Genomic DNA, 17,639 nt, shown 5'->3' on the forward strand with positions numbered 1-17,639 from the left:
ACCAGACATGGAAAACGGCAAGGGTCTCCTCATTTTTTATTGTGTGAATAAATACATCCAGGTATGGTCAGGGATAATAAACCCATTGACTGGGTTCAAGGGGAAATGGGGAGGGAGACAGGGAAAGAAATGTGCATACACAGAGTGGCTGGTCCGTAGATGCAGCCTGTAGGATATAAGTCCTATAACTGCAATGCTTTTTGACACAGGGTAAAACCTTTCTAAACTATGATTCCTTTCTCTTATCTTCTTCTAGCCTCCTTCTTTCACAGAGCTAATCTCAGTGACAATTCTAGAATATCAAGCTCTCAAAGTCTGCAATTTTTTTGTGCTAAGAGCCAACATCAGACAAAAAGGCATGTGCCCCCAAGTGAATCTTTGCCCATTTTGTGCTCTGTTGCTCTCTGTGGGAAACCTTAATTACGAAATATCTCTGCCCACAATTAAGGTAAATGCCTCAGATCTGTTCTTAGCATTAAGAGGTTTCTGGTGTCCTATTTTAGGCTGAAAGCTGACAGCACCACACAAACCTTCCAGTCATAACTCAGGAAGGATTCTTGAACCAGACGTGGAGAATGGGCCTGTTCATTTATTCATTCCTCTTGCCATGGAGCTGTCTGCCTTTTTGGTTACCTGATGCAGAATGCATGTTATCAGACAAAGTGATGGAGATTGCAAGACCTACTGAGAACACTGCCTCTCTGGCCCTGTGGCCTATGCAAGGCAAGATACGCCTTCTATTTGGACTGGGAAGATTAACAAGGAGACGAAGCTTTCTGAGAAAGCTTGAAAACAGAGTCTGTTCTTTCTCTTTCTTGTTCACCCTATGGAAGGCTGCCCATGGAACTACACAGGATGAGAGCTCATAATTATCTGAGAAACAAGGCAAGGGCTTTTATTGCTAGAATACAAACTACCTGACCCATGATCTCAGGCTACTTTTCGGGACTCCCAAAAGACCATTTTCACTGTCTGCATGTTTCTCTTTGTACCAGAGGAAGCGAGTTTTGCCAAAGAATGCAGAGCAAAATATATGACTGTTGATTCATTAGGCTAATCTGAGGCCTCCCTGGAGCACTTTTGGGCTTAAAATTTACACTACTAAACCTGGCCTTCTCCAGTTAATGTGTCTGATTGCCCTGAACATTTTATATAATGAGCCTCTGGATTTGTACTCCCCAAAGCAAATTAAAGCCAGTGTGGGCTGCAAGAAACCAAACTATGTGGATAATAATAATAATAATAATAATAAAAATATTAGCACTGCATTATGTACAGCATCCCCACCTCTTGTATCCTCTCATCCTCCAAGTGTATCACAAGGCCCAAGTTTATTTGGTAAACTCTGTACCAAATAATAAATACATTCTTGATTATCTGAGTGAATGTTTCATGGGTGAAATCACATTGTACTGAACGTCATAGAAGATTCCAGTGGTAAGAGCTGCAACAAAACTTTGCCCAAAAGGATATGTGGCTAGAGACTTTATTTTCATTCTGCAGTTGGTGGAAATGTGGAGAAATCACAATTCTTTAGTAAAATCAAAGGGTTTAAAATGAGCAAATGAAAGATCAAGTGCTCATACACTGGCTTCTACAATTAACTCCTTGTCTCAAAAGCTTTTCTATGTATAAACTTTCCATTGAAGAAGTATTTGAGAAGGAAACAAGGCCAGGCAGCAGGGAGGCCCTTGCCAGCAACTCCTGCCAACAATACACGATATTACCTTTTGTAACTAACCTGTTCTAAGTTTCCATAGACAACCCAAGCAATTCGATTTTTCTTTCCGTTGCAGTGATTGATGCCTTTTGATTCACCAAAGATGACATTAAAGAGAGTTAAACTTATAGTCTGTGTTGCTTTAATGAGATGTGCATGTTTTCCTCCGTGGACTGAAGCTTCAGAGGCCGTGCTATACACTGCAAAGAGCTCTGGTGTAGGAGGCCAATGGAACTGGCTTTAAATTCTGGGTTCAGGGCACCTGGGTGGCTCAGTCAGTTAAGCGGCCGACTTCGGCTCAGGTCATGATCTCACGGTCCGTGAGTTCGAGCCCCACGTCGGGCTCCGTGCTGACAGCTCAGAGCCTGGAGCCTGTTTCAGATTCTGTGTCTCCCTCTCTCTGACCCTCCCTTGTTCATGCTCTGTCTCTCTCTGTCTCAAAAATAAATATACGTTAACAAAAAAATTAAAAAAAAAAATTCTGGGCTCTACTATCTACAATCCGAGTGACTCTTAGCAGTTTAACTTTTGTGGGTCTCTGTCCTCATTTGTAAACTAGGACTAAGCATCCCAGCCTTGGTGAGTGATTGCTGATGTAAGAGTCTTTACTCAGCATATAATCAGTGTTCAGCCACATCATCTCCTCCATAAATACCATGTGAAACTGGAAGGCATTAGATAGACACATCATCCGGTGTCTAACATAGCATATATGATACGGACAATAGCAGGATATCTACCTACTATTTTCCTGGAAAGTCTATTTTTATTAATGCAGCCAAAGATTGCAATAATTATTTTGGAGAGCCATGCAACCATGGTGATTCATTTTTGCACTCAGTTGAAACTAATAACAATAATAATAATCGTAGTAGTAGAAGTAGCAGTAATAATAATAACTACCATTGATTAAGTTATTATAGTATACCAAGTACTATATTAAATGCTTTATGTACATTGATAGTTAATACTACTATTAATAACAGTTCCCACCTAGACCATCGTGCACATGGCCAGCTCCTGTATAAGAAACAACAGGGGCGCCTGGGTGGCTCAGTCGGTTGAGTGGCCGACTTCGGCTCAGGTCACTATCTCGCGGTCCGTGAGTTCGAGCCCTGTATCCGGCTCTGTGCTGACAGCTCAGAGCCTGGAGCCTGTTTCGGATTCTGTGTCTCCCTCTCTCTGGCCCTCCCCCGTTCATGATCTGTCTCTCTCTGTCTCAAAAATAAATAAACGTTAAAAAAAAAAAAATTAAAAAAAAAAAAGAAACAACATGTTTTATTCTGATAGGCCTCATTTTGCTTAATCTTCACAATGGCCTTATGAAATAGGCACAATTACATCCCATTTAAAAATTTTTTTTTCAACGTTTATTTATTTTTGGGACAGAGAGAGACAGAGCATGAACGGGGGAGGGGCAGAGAGAGAGGGAGACACAGAATCGGAACCAGGCTCCAGGCTCTGAGCCATCAGCCCAGAGCCTGATGCGGGGCTCGAACTCAAGGACCGCGAGATCGTGACCTGGCTGAAGTCGGACGCTTAACCGACTGCGCCACCCAGGCGCCCCTTACATCCCATTTTAAAAATGAGAAAACTGGGGCTTCATAAGTTTGCACAACTTGTCCAAGATCCCCCAGGTAGGAAGAGGTAGGGTCAAATCCTTTCTCATTCCAGACTCCTCAATACACCAAGGAGCATACTTTTACAAGTAACACCCTGTTTTTATTTTTCATATTGGCTGTTGTCCAGTTAGGATTCCCGACATATAAAAGAGCAGAGGTACTCCCTCTCTCTTTGCTATCGCAAAGTTGAATTATTGAATTTAAATGCATTTGTTTTTACTATTTGTGAACTCTTCTTATTACATGGATTCATTTTTCCAGCATGTTGAGATTCTATTTCCAACCTCCACCATCAAAGTCAGAACTATCCATTACACTCCCTACTGCCTCCCTCCGGTGTTGTGCACTTGAGGCTCTCAAAAATAAAACAAATTGGTGTCTTCATTTGAGCTAGTGATAAAATATTAGATAGACATGGGCTAAGTGTGGAATCTTACTTCCAGAACACCCCATTTTGCCAACCACTCTGATTAAACATAGGCTTTCTTTTGTGCCTTCTGAAATCAGATGGTAAAGGGTTTGGGATTATCTGCTATTTTGAATCACAGTTATACCTCCTCCCTGCCATAAGTACAGAGCAGTATCCTGTGTGATGTTTCTGTAGCACACTGTCTTCTTGCCCACTACATGCATAGCCTGACCCAGATCTGTGAACAAAGGACCCACTGATGGTAATGGTGTGGCACACTAAAGAACTCATATGTGTGTTTTGTTATTTTGCTGTGGTGAAATGACACAAAAGCATATGCTGAAGAATCAATCTTTCAGAAACTAATAACTCATTCCTAACCATCATGAGTTCTCAACTGATAGCCCCAGAGCCCCTTATCTATACTTAAAATACTCTGCCAATCTATTGAGACTGTTAGAGAGTCAAAAAAAAAAAAATTCCAACAATAGGGTTATGTTGCAGGAGAGTCAGGACCAGTAGAATCTCATAAATATATGTTGACTATTACTTTCTATCGTGCACATGGCCAGACACCCAAATAAATATTTTACATTTAGAAAGGATTTTAATTAAGTTCCTTTTAATAACAGAGGTAGTGTGTGGCAGGTTGGAGAATGGCTCATGTATAAAATTGTCTATGCCGTATTGAGAAATAGTCATTTTTTTCTCTTTATGCAGCTATTCTCATGCTCAATTTCAGAGCTGTAATCAATGGGAAACAACTCCGCACAGGTTTATAGGGGAGGCTTAAAGTTTGGTGTTCAGAGCATGAGCCCAAGTTTGGGTTTGTCTCTTGGTAGTCTCTTGATTTTATTACTGCTTAACTTGTAGGAGTTTGGGCAAACTATTTAATTGTTATCAGCCTCAGTTTCTCCCACACTTGAAATAAGGGTGCCTTCTTCTGAGGATGGCCATGAAAAATCAGTGGAGAAAGCACAGAGCCTGGTAATGTTGTTTTCACATGTTGGGAGAGATGGTCTTCAGAAGTTCTCCTTGAAAAAGATCATGGGGCAGAAGGAGGAACAGGTTCATCCTTAATTTACAGTTGAGACCCAGCGGGTGACACCCAAATTCACAGAGCTCAAAAGTGGTGAGCCTTAGCACATGGTTCCTTTTTTTTTTTTTTTTTTTTAATTTGTTTTTTACTTGAGAGAAAGAGAGAGAGTGAGAGGGAGAGAGACAGAGTCCTGAACAGGGTCTATGCTCAGTGTGGAGCCCGATGTGGGGCTCAATTACATGACCCTGGGATCATGAGCTGAGCTGAAATCAAGAGAAGAGTTGGATGCTCAACCAGCTGAGCCACCCATGTGCCCCTTGATTCCCTTCTTAGAAGACCTGTGAAAAGGCCCTGCTGATGGGTTGGCCAGGGGCTTCCAAGAAACTATACAAATGAATTCTGAACTCGGCACCCCATTCAAAGTGCATAAGCAATGCCAGTGCTGAAGGAGCCTCATAGAGTCAGAAGCACTGTCTTTGTCAGATCACCCTGAGGCTCCACTGTTATTCTGAGAGTCTACTGAATACTCACGCTACTTTAGCAGGCATGTAAAGGAGCAGGGGAACGACGGGAGATTCCTCATTGCCATAGATAATGAATCCCATTTCGTTCAGTCTCTGTCTGAAGTATCTTGTATTTTTTGCAAGTTGCCGTACTCTCTGAAGCCCTGAAAGGAAACAGGCATGAAATCCATCAATACCACCAGGAAGAGAGAAGCAAAGGTCAGATTGACTTGGCAAGCATTCCTAAGTCTTTCTGCAGACCTGCGTCGTTAGCTGGGAGGGGGTCAAAATAGGGTGGGTAATATCTCTTGGTGAGCAAGTGTGGGCACTGATATCTGAGAACTGTCCTGAGTCTGGAAGACAGGATCCAATGGGTGGGTGGGTGGGGGGGGAATTGTGTTATTAGGTACTGCTAGCAACTAAAAGTAGGCTAGTCTGTGGGGTGATGAGGGGACAAAAAGGGTGTCTAGTAAGAAGGAAGGAAATGAACTATCATTTACTAGGTACCTACCATGTATGGATTCTGTTCTAAGTGCTTTAAAGACATTAATTCAGGGAAAGGGAATGTGACAAGAAATCACACACACACACACACACACACACACACACACACACACCAGTTGTTTTAGCCAACTTGAGCTGACCCATTAAGTTGTTTCTCATCTAAGTCTCCAATCAAAGAGCATTTCACCTAACCTGAACTTAAAGGGGTTGCACATCCCTGAACAAAAATAGGTCCAGCTGAGACCACAACTGTTTTCTGAGGCATTTGATAGTAGTAGAGTAATAGAGGGAAGGGAATAGAGGGAAGGGAAGAAGGGGACCTCTGTTTTCCCCAACCACAAAAAATGATGGTGTGGGCTCCAAACAGAAGGTCAAGGAAGGTACCTCTGTCCATTTCCAGGTTATTGGTGCTTCAGCTCAAAAGCCTCTGGCCTCCATGTGTGTCCCAGTGAGGACATCACACATATGAGAGAACAAAGGGAATTAAAGAGTGGAAAGAGTTCTGAAGAAACATGTCTACTCTATGAAGTAAATGAGCAAAACAGCCAAAACCAGAGTGTGTGTGCTCAATACAGAAGATTGAACAGAACTGGATGTTTAAGTCCCCTGGAAATCACTCCAGTGTTTGCATCTGATGCAAGGTGGCTATTGAGCAGGAACAGCTGCTATAGCTGACCTCCATTATGATTGGTCAGGTGTCCATTAAAACTGATCAGAGCTCTTGTTCTACTAATTTTTCAATATTCTGGACATCGATCCTTGGTATCTTTAACTCTCCTGGTGGAAAATGGGTAAAAATGTCAATAAATATGTTAATCAGGTTTCTCCAGTTCCTTCTTGGAGAGTTGGCCTCAGACTGTGTCTTGGCAAAAGGATTCACAGTGGGCATTTCCTGTTCAGCATCCTTCCTCCAAAGGTCCATGATGTTCAGTTAGAGTTGGCCCTGACTTTTCTCTTTGCTACAAGGGTAGCACATGATCAAGACATGGCCAATTGGAACATTCCATCCCCTTGAATATTGGCTATGGAATACAACCTGGGCTCATCAGTCTTTCAGATCTGCTGAAGAAGAAGTATAAGAATGAAGTCATCCTCAAGCTACATGTTTGTCATCATATGGAGGAACAGGGGAGAGCTTATAGTCTAGTGGGAAGACTGAAATTACATCTAAAAATGGATGTAAAATTGCAAATCTAATAAGTGCTGTAGAGAATGCTATATGGTGTTATGAGAACCCATATTAGAAAGATTGGATCAAATTTGAGAAAGTCAATAAATGATGAGTGAGCAGAGATCAGAAAGGTGGACAAATGTTAACAGGCAAAATATCAGAGGACAGCATTTCAGGTACAGGAAACAGGTGCAATGGTCTAGTGGTTTGTAGAAGAAAAGAGTAGTTGAGAACCAGGTAAGATGTGGTTAAATGTGGGGCAAGATAAGGCTGGAGCGATGGGTAGATTGAGAAAAAAAGGACAGGAATTGAAGAATCCAACATTTCATGGTTGGGAAGAGGATGAACTTAAAAGGATGACAAAAACAGCAATCATAGAGGAAGAAGATAACTCAGGAGATAAATTAGTGTTCACCGAATTTGTTAACATGGCAACCATTGGTAACCTTCATTTTGGGGTCCCTGGTTTGGCCTTTGGTTTTAAAGGAACAGGTAGCTTCAAGTATGGTTTACTTTAACTCATATGTTAAATTTTTGCTGCATAGAAAAAGCCTCCTTGGTGCTTAAAGATGAATTGCTTTGTAACATGCTGAAGGGTTTCTTGGAAACTTGTATGTGCACAGTTTATTTATTTATTTAAACTTATTTAAATTTGTCTTTATTTAAAAAATTCATCTATACATCCAAGACTGCGTGTTTAGGGAGGTGACAGCATAACAAGTAGGGAGATATTGTAGAAGAAGAATGAAAAGAAAAAGAGGGGCTGGAGTAAGACTTGTTTTAATGAAGGTGATTCAAATGAAGGCAGAGATATACATCAGCCACCAAAATGTATTCCATATGGCCTGTCGCCTTGTACGTTTAGCTCTTTTGTTGATTGTTAGCTGCACAATGAATAGATGACTTCATCAGGCTGGGTCTGATGATTCCTAAATGATCCCCCTCAAAGACCAGAAGGATTTCCTGGCCTGGAAGTGCATGAATGACTTAAATTGCTTTTCCCAATGGCATTATCTTTGCGCTTGCCCATAATGACTCATCTATCATTGGGCTGCCCAGCTACTTAATTGGCCCCGTCTGTCCCCTTTGCCTTGATTAACCCAAGTAACTGGATCATCAGCTAATGTCATCACTTTACTGCTTCTAGATTGTTTGGAGAGTTGACTGAGTAGATCAGAATATTGATCCCAGGGGTAGCTGACTCTTAAGAATTCAATGTTTTCTTCTTGCCCTGTCTTTTCTATCTTTGAATCATTTAGCACAGCATGGCTGACAAGCCATTATGATACACTTCGTGGTCACCATGTTTTCTCATATAGATCACTATTAATGCCTTTGAGGTCCTTTGCATCGGCCAAGATACAGCTCCTTTCAATTACTCTGTTGCTCACTCTTTAAAATTGGAAACATTCTACTCTTGTAGGGCCTGGGGGCAGAAAGGAATTTGTATATATAAAATGCTACTCATCTAGACAGGATGTGGGTGATTTTATTAATTATGCTGTGCTTTGAGATCCTTGCTTTAAGAGTGTTTGTAAGAGAAGGAGGAAATTTTAGCACTTGTCTTTTTGTACAGAGATGGCCATGCCAGGGTGGCACGGAGATTGGGCATTGCAGCCATATTCCTTTCCTAACACTCAAAGTCTCTAATTCCAAAATTTCTTGTTCTTCTTTCACATATCACACAGAAGACAGGGAAGGTCTCTGCTCAGATAAATAAGTAAATGAGCTGATCTCTTATGTAGGGTTCTGGAGAGTTTATACGAGTGTTTATTTTGCTATATTCTGGGTTCTCTGAAAAAGGAATAGGCTTTGGAGTGAAATGGACTAAAAAACTAAACTCCACCTAGACAATTTAAGGCCTTAAAACCTTGGTTTTACCTGTAAAATACAGATAAATAAGCTTATCACACAGAAAGATAGGTGGAAATAAAGGGGTTAATGTAGAAACATGCTTAGTACTGTGCCTGGCATGCAGCAGGTGTTTGAAAGGTTAATTACCTTTTTCCATAGGGAAGTAGTTCCAAGTAACCTCAATGGCACCTCAGAATCATCTGGACAGGTTGGCAAAAATCCCATGCCCGTACTGCACTCCAGACCAATTAAATAAGTATCTATGGAAATGGGACCCAGGCATGAATTTTGTTTTTTGACAAGGTATAGCCACGGAGACTCAGATATCTCAGAAATAGCCACCATTGCCAGTCCAAGCCCAAAGCCATGCATTTCTGTGTTAAGAGCCGTGCCCTCTGTCTTATTTCTCAGTTAGATGTGGAAAATAAAAAATGGGCACATGTCGTGGCCTCTTGTTTGGCACGATTACATCTCAGCAGTTAATCAGTGCTTGGGTGCTTGGGTAGTACATTTTGTGGCGGGTGACCTGCTCCCCTGACAGCTGTCTGCTCCAAAGTGCTCATTCAACTTGAGATCAACCCAAGTGTCCCCTTCACCCCTCTCATGAGGCTGGATAAAATATGGATGAACCCATCCAGGCAGCTGACCTGTACATTGCCGTTCTACCCATTCAGATTTCTAGCTCTGCCAACTTGAGAGATGGGCTAGGTTAACGGAGGCCACAAATACTTTAACCTTCTCTCCAGTGCTGTTAAAACAAAAACAGCTGGGGCAGGGGAAGGAAAACAAATAAAACACAAAGCATCCCACTACAAAGCTTTGCAGTCCCCTAATAAAAACAATCGTCTGTGGCGTTTCCAAAAATATGTTTGGGACAAGTCAATCTCCAGAGAGCCAGAAGGCATCACAGACGGTGGAGACTCCCCGAATGACCCGTCAAAAGCTAAAGAAGGAAAATTTGTTGTCTGCTGAACCACTGGCATGCAAAAGAGAGAGAGAGAGAGAGAGAGAGAGAGAGAGAGGCATTTCCCTCTGAAACACTAGGAGGAAGAGGTGGATTTTACAAGCTTGTGAGCCAGCTCCAGTGTCACTCTCGATTTTCTGCAGATTTTGCAAGCAACCTGGCTACCAGACAAGACATGAATATGCCCAGATGCCACATAGTGACTTATTTTGTTATTTCTCAGGCTTTAAAAATGCACATAAAGAAATGAATGCTGCTCTGCCTCTTTAAATTATTTAGCACACCACCGTGACAGTCACAATACAGTCAACGGACTGTCTATGGACAACCTCAAATATGCCCTTAGGCAGCATTGCTTGGAAAATGTTGTCCCTGTTTTTAGAGATGGGAGGAGTGTTTCCATAGAATATTTCTCACAATTTAAGAAGTTGACCTTTCTGAAAAATCAAACTGATGTTAAAGAATGCTTGAATGGCCTGAGAATGACTAATCTCCTTGTCTCTTGCCCCTTCTTTGTCTGTCCATTCACCCATGGCTTCTCCCCCCTGGCATGGGGGGTTGGTACTGGGGAGAGACCTTGGAGTCAAGTGTCAGTGTGACAGCAGGAACCCAGCAGTCTGTTATTTTAAGCTCTGGACACCAGACAGGACATTTTGTTTCCAACACACTTAGGGGCAGAGTGATCTCAGGAAAGATCAAGAGGCTACAGAGCAGCAAGAATCATAAGAATCACATTAGCAGTGACAAGCTTCCCAGTGGGATGGGGAAAACTGTTTGGAGTGGTTTGCTAAGAGGAACACACATTTTTATCAGGCACTGAAGCTCTCCCTTTTGATGTCCAGATTCCAAGGTTACGGCATGTTTTATAGTCGCATACTCATGTTCCAATGACTCTTCGGGCCCCTCAGTCATACCCCCGGGAATGCATGCAGGAGCAGGGAGGACAGACATTAAGGGTGGACAGCGGTCTGCACGGCCTGATTTCAAGGGCCCCAAGAGGACACCATTGCCTCCACTCCCTACCTGCTGCTCAAATATACCATCAGGCATTTAACTCATAAGGAGACGTGAGAATGGACATGTCCTGCACACCTATTATGAGCCAGAAATTGTGTTTTGGGGCCCTCTTTGCAGATACAGAAACTGAGGCTGGAGATCATTAACGCATTACCCAGCTGACCCAGAAACTAGCCGTACTTCCTGGTCTATCAAAGTCTGCTGTATGGGGAAAAGCTGGTAAATTCATGTCCGGTGAGGTGTGAATTCTATGGTTCATGGATTCACACATTTCAGAAATGAAAAGCACTCACTAGGTAAAGGAGTCAGGCCAGCTGCTAAGGTGAAGCAGAAGATAAGAATATTCTGAGGCTGTTGGGAAAGAAGTGGTCTAATGGTAGGGCAAATATCAAGTAATAGATAATTGAGAGGAAGAGCCTTAAGACAGATCTAGGCAGAGTTAGCAGGGTTTTCACACAACAATGCTTCAGAATAAATGATAAGATTTCATGCTAATTTGCATTTAAATAGAGAGCAGTATCTTAGCAAGTCACAAATTACGGAATTCTACACATTAAAGGGGGTAGTTTGGGAGACTGGGGCCTTCTGGAAACTTTGTAAATCAGTGATTCTTAAGCACAGGAACACACCAGAGTCTTCTGGGAATATTTCTTTCTCTAGAATATGTACAGTAAAGCCCCCCCTGTAGGTATTCTGTTCCAGAAACATTCCCAGGGTAACTGTGTTGTGCATCAGTTAAGAACCATTGTTGAAGTCATAACTTACAGTGTGGGTATTGATTCTGTTGATCTTGTGTGTCTGTTTGGAGGTGGGGGGCACCTGGAAATGGGTAACTCACTTGCCATAATGTTTACACCACAGTCATGAGAAAGACCCGTGGAGTCAGACCACTGATAGTGGTGAATGCCACCCTAGGATTTGGAAGGTTTGGGTGGGTAATGGGGAGCCATGGCAGCATCACGAGCAGGGCATGCCATGGTCTGAGGGGGTTGAGCAAGGGGAAGCTCATGGTGTGTGGCATGTGGATTAGGATGAGGGGGAAAACTGGAAGTGGCAGGACAAGTAGGAAGCCAGAGTGGCAGCAAACATCTGAGGTGGGTGAGGAGGTGTGTGTCAGCAACTGTTCTGATCTGTGGCGGGAAGGCAAAGGAGGTGGCAAAGGACAGGTCCTGAGCAACTGGGTTCATGGGATTTCCTGGAAGGGCTCTGAGAAACATTGCAAGTCAAAGTGGCCATCGGGGAGCCCCATTAAGGCAGCTGCCTACATAATCCAAGCCTCTGGCTTTCCAAGTATCTGCTGGGGAAGCCTCAGAGAGCGGTGTGGGGATCAGGGACATTAACCAGTGTTTAAGACTTAATTAGGTTAGGGGCACCTGGGTGGCTCTGTGGGTTAAGCGACCGGCTTCAGCTCAGATCATTACCGATCACACCGTTTGTGAGTTTGAGCCCTGCATCAGGCTGGCTGCTGTCAGTGCAGAGCCTGCTTCAGATCTTCTGTCTCCCTCTCTCTCTGCACCCTGCCCCTCCCGTCCCCCAACTATTGCATGCTCTCTATCTCTCTCAAGAAAAAAATAAAACATTAAAAAAAAAAAAAGACCTAATTAAGCGAGCCCATAGGAGGGACTGGGCTCTCCCTGAAGAAAGAGATTCGAGGAGAAGGGCATCTGATGTGAAGGAGATTCTCCACTGCTGGTTTTGAGGTGGAGAGGGCTGCATGGTAAGGAGTTCAAGCAGTCTCTAGGAGTGGAGAGGGTCTGGCTCACAGCTGGCAAGGAAATGGGGACCTCCCTCTCACAACCCCCCAGACTAGAGTCTGCCACAAACATGTGAGCTTGGGAGAGGAACCTGAGCTCCAGAAAAGAGGCCAGCTGCAGACACCTTGATTTGGCCTTGTGAGAACCTTGAGCAGAGAACAAACTGTGCCCCGACTCCTGACCCAAGGAGACTGAGATAATAAATGATGTTGTTTTAAGCCACTAAATTTGTGGTCATTTGTTATGCAGAAATAGAAAAGTAATACATTCATTCTTTCTAGCCCCGAGCACACGCTGGGCTTCTCCAGGCACAAATCCACCTGCTTAATCCTCCCCAGCTGTGGCTGGTAGCATAGCTGGTTTTCTCTGCAACTTGCCCTGACAAGAGAGGGGCTGGGGCATGGCATCGGCTGCATTTGGGAGTTTTTGCTGCTTGGCTGAAAATGACCCAGTGGAAAAACAAGGATCAATGTGGAACAGCAGCTCCCTTTCACCCTCTAAGATGCTACAGCTGGAATCATGTTCTTTCCTTCTCCTGTTGTGCTGAGCTAACATGGAATTTCATGTGTGCTCCATCACAAACTCCCCCATCTCAGAGTCCAGCCACACAGAGGAGACAAAAGCGAAGAGGAAGCTAGTGTAGGGCTCACGGTGTAAAAGGATATCTTGTTTGTGGGGAGGGTGGAAGGAAGTGGCCACATAACCTTTTGCCCCAGTGCCATCTAAAAGACACACAGATTCTCTTTACACTCTTGCTAGGGAAATGTTTTAAGGCCTCCAAGCAAGTGCAGAATTTACTGAGCTGCCCTAAACCTCTACCCTTGCCTAACTCCTAAGGTGAAATAACAAAGGGGTGGGTTTTGCGAGCCACTCCTGCAAAACCAGACCAGCTTCCTCTGCTCGCTGGAGTTCAGTTTGCTGGCTCATTCTGTGTTTATTGGATAAATGCACGTTGTCCTACGTATACATAAGCAGCACCAGGGCAGAGAGGCGATGCCTGTCACTTCGCTCGCTCACCCCAACCTGAGGTCCATGCATACAAAAAGGCCAGGTAGGACTTTTTACCCCCCAGCACAGGTGATTAATCACGATGGAGGCAGCTCCTCAGTTGAAAGCCAGCAGAGCGTAGCGCCTGGCCATCTGTTTTGTATTAGCTGTTGCTGAAATGCCAGTGGCCTGAAACCTTTAGAAAACACAGAAAGCCCCGAGTCTCTTTCTCTACCCCTGTCTGGTCCCCAGCGGGTAACCAAGCACATATCTTCAGGAAGCAGCAGCTAATTCCTCCCTCAACAATGCCGGGGCCCTCTGATGGCCCCGTTCCAGGTGGGTTCTCTGTGCACTCCTCTGGCATTCACTGAGGGACTTCCAAGAGACAGAGCTAACAGCATGTTGCCAGGTTTGAGGGGGGAAAAGAAATTGTAGGAAAGCTGACTTTTCTGTCTGCTCTCTGCCCCCGGTAGGTGCTAAGAAGTGAGAGACCTTTTAAAACCCCATATCTAATTATTAGAATTTCTTTGCCCCAACCAGAGTTCTTTTTTGGTTTTCCCTGCCTCTTCCTCCTTTGAGGAAGAAACAGAATTCCTGCTGAAGAGTATATTAGTAAGAACAGCCCCAGATGAGCTTGATGATGTGGATGGATTAGGGTAGTTTTCAGCTCCCACACAGCACTGAAGAAAAGCAACAGCATATAAGGGGAGTTTGTGAATGGATCTCATGTCAAATACAAGCAGTAAGAAAGTGAGAAAGTTTGACTGGAGAGCAAACTGCTGTCACCTAGTCCTCCCGCTCCCCCTCCCCAACGCTAAATCTTCCCAGTTTAGTCACTCCCATTTTTAAACCTATCAAACTCAAGTGTAAAAATATGTGTGCCCTGTTCCAGGACCCAGAGCAAAGGTCCAAGGTCACAGCTGGAAGGCACGGGTGCCACTTTCTCCAAGTCCACGTGGGGTTAGAAGCAAGGTCAACACCTCACCTGCCAATCTCATGATAGAAGTTCACAAATGACCAGGATGAAGGAATTAATCCATACAAAATGATTTAAAGATGAGGCATGCTTGTATTTTCCAGTTCAAATGCATGATATGATAAGCCTCACTTTTTTCCCCTTTATCTTTAGATCCCTTTATCTCTTCAGAGGGTTAAAAAAAAAAAAAAAAAAGGAAATTAATGAATTTCCTTGAAAGACCTTGCCATTTTATTCCTCTTTTTCCTAATAGTTGAATAAAAAATAGAGTTTAAGCCTTCAGATTTTTTTCTTTTTTCAAATTTCAGATATGGGCCAGTATGAATGATCTGGTGTGAACTTACCCATGTAGAGATAATATACGTGAACTAGTGCTTCTCAAAGTAGATGAAATGCCTCAAGAGAAGTTGGGCAGGATCGTATATTCATATGAACTCAATGTTGATATGAATGCTCTAGTTTTATTTCTCTGCCTGCACAGAATTCAGTCACCTCTTGTGATGGGTCACATTGACCAGCCAACTGCTGGGTGCTGGTATGATGAGCATCAGAGGTTCAGTGCTTGTTCAGAACTACTTAGCCCCCTTTGAGTTCATGGTCCCCAAAGAACCCAAGGGTGGCTGTGTGGCAGGGTTGGGGTGACTCAAAATGAACACATCCATTTTAGATAACTAGCCTAAATCGGTTCATGTGTATAAACTGCACTTTTTAAATTGCAACTTACAATATTCTGTCTCATCACATTTCCCATTCCAAAAAAAAAAAAAAAAAAAAAAGTTCTACTTGTCTGGGAATATGTTACTATTTCCAAAATATACATTCTTCTCTGTTCTGGCCTGATGTCCAGAGCTGTCCCAATTTCATGCCATTTTAATTTCTCCTGGAGAAGCATTATGCCCAGGGTCCATTTTCTGTCTCCAAAAAGTGCACAGTATTGAGGAACTTAGCAACATAATAACGATAATGATCTTGATAACTGCCATGGCCTGGGACTAGGTTCTGTGCAAAAGAAGCAGAAATGGTTGTACTAAAATCCAGACTCAGAGCTCTGAGAGTCCCTGTAAAAGGGAAAGAGGTTCATCTTCGGTTCTTTGGACTTTGTTTTTCTTCTTTTCTTAGCTACTTTTATTCCATTCCTGGTCAAGAGTTTATTTACTAAGTCAATAGAGAAAGACTGGGAAACTCTCTAAAGTATACAGTGTCTTCCTACAGTATACATCCATCAAAAGTCTGGGGAAAGAATGTCCTGGACTGAGGTTAAGTACTGTGGCAAAGACTGGCTAGCTATTCACTGAACCCATTTCCTTCTAGGCAGACAGTTACTTCATTTCCGTGGCTCCTTTGTGGTCAGGCAAGGTCATGTGGCCAATAGAGTTATGGCCAATAGAATGTGGGCAGAAATGAAATGTGCCTTTCCAGTCATGGCCCATAAAAACATTATATACACCATGCTCTATTCTCCTTCCTCTTCAGTGGCAAGCTTGGAAGCCATATGTTGAAGCTGGAGAAGCGACAAGATGGAAGGAGGCTGGATTCCTGGAAGAGAACTACCTGTCCAACAGGAACACCCATTATGGACTTTATATGGCCAAAAAATAAATTTCTATTGTGTTAAGTTACTAATATATTGGGACTTGTCTGTTACAAGAATGAATTACTTTAACTAACACTAGCCTTATAAGACTGTATATACCATGAAAACTTTCAAGGATTTAAAATCCTAACGCTCTTCTACTTTTCATTGACTCTATGGTGTAAAGGGAAACTGTAATTTTTCTGCAGGAATTTTAGTTTCTCAACCTCTCATTACTAGTCACCAAGTAATGTCATGAAAACATGAAGTTTCTTGATTGAAAAAGATCCTAAGTGCAAATCATCATTAAGATGGAGGAGGGAAGAGATGGGGGTTCCTCCAGCATATTCGGTGGAAAATGCCATTTTGGATGCCTAAGAATCAACCTACTCTTCTCTATTTTAGATATGTACTTTGCCTTGGATGGAGAGGATTAGCTGGTGGCCAGGTCTTGCTGATTACTGTGTATAAAAAAGTCACATGCACTTTTGAGCTTTGGATGTCTCCATAGGAAATGTTAAGTAAGGGATTCAGCTAACTGCTTGTATAATTAAAGGAAAAACTCCATTTTTTACTTCTGCTTTTTGGGTATCATTGGCTTGAATTACCCAGCTTACTCACCTCTGTATTCAACGGTGTCTAGACAAAGTCTTAGTATATGTAATAATATAAAAACATTCATTTATCAAAAGAATAGAAAAGGAACTCTAGATTTGGTCCACACATGTACTTGTCAAGGAAGTGATTCTAAATCCAGTATTTGAACCAAAGTAATTCTATAAGTAACCTATAAAGAAACGATATCATAATTGTTGATAGGTGGTGATTAGATTCTAAGCCTTGTCCAGGAAATCTGCATGGCCCCAAATCTATTCATTCACTTACATATTTGATACTTAAGGCACAATTAATTAACCAATTACTAACTACTTGGAGGGCTCGGTTGGGAGTGTGTGACTAACATTGGAGGAGGGGAAAATTGCAGGAGATGGAGGAGGGAAGGAATATATTCTGACTGCAGTCATTGAGATAGGGCTTAGAAGGCTGAATAGGGGTTAGGAGATAAAGAATGGGTATAAGTGGGTTGTGGGGAGAGATGAACACCTTCCAGAGAGAGGAAACATCATGAACACACATAAAGAAGCTACCAATTCCTGGTGAATAGTTGATGGGATATGGCCAAAGCTTACACTGAATGCAGTCATTCATTCAGTCAACATGTACTGCTTGGGGCCGGGGACAGTGTCCTTGCCCTCACAGCATTTGTGTTCTCCTGAGGGAGACAGATGATAACCAGGGAAGCAAGTATACAATTCCAGGTGGTGCAAGTGCTATGAAGAAACATGGTGCAGAACAGGTGAGTAAAGAGAGTAACCCACAAAGAAGAGGGTGATATTTTAGAAAGGGTGGTTAGGGGAGATCCCTCTGGGTTGGTGGCAGGAGTTAGAAAGGTCACTCCAGCATGAACCCCCATTTCAAGACCCTGAGTTTGGTTCTGAGACTGTTCTGAGAGATGAGCTGGAATGGCTGAAAGCATAAGGGCATT

The 17,639-nt window shown here is 42.9% G+C and overlaps 1 protein-coding gene and 1 long non-coding RNA gene across 2 annotated transcripts in view; one reads left to right on the top strand and one right to left on the bottom strand.

Annotated features, from left to right (window-relative positions):
• The window catches only part of SPTLC3 (serine palmitoyltransferase long chain base subunit 3), a 132,855-nt gene that overhangs the window by 8,768 nt on the left and 106,448 nt on the right, over nucleotides 1-17,639 (bottom strand). Inside the window, exon 10 of the mRNA XM_025932352.2 lies at nucleotides 5,322-5,457. Within this exon, the coding sequence (XP_025788137.1) occupies nucleotides 5,322-5,457 (136 nt within the window). The remainder of the gene's footprint in view (nucleotides 1-5,321; nucleotides 5,458-17,639) is intronic.
• LOC147582625 (uncharacterized) lies at nucleotides 13,494-16,137 on the top strand. The gene is made up of 2 exons (XR_015249358.1): nucleotides 13,494-13,608; nucleotides 15,994-16,137. It is a non-coding gene; the product is annotated as an uncharacterized LOC147582625 (long non-coding RNA).

Source organism: Puma concolor, chromosome A3, assembly GCF_028749965.1.
Source record: "Puma concolor isolate L17-30 chromosome A3, mPumCon1.1.hap2, whole genome shotgun sequence".
In the NCBI taxonomy this organism is placed as follows: Eukaryota; Metazoa; Chordata; class Mammalia; order Carnivora; family Felidae; genus Puma; species Puma concolor.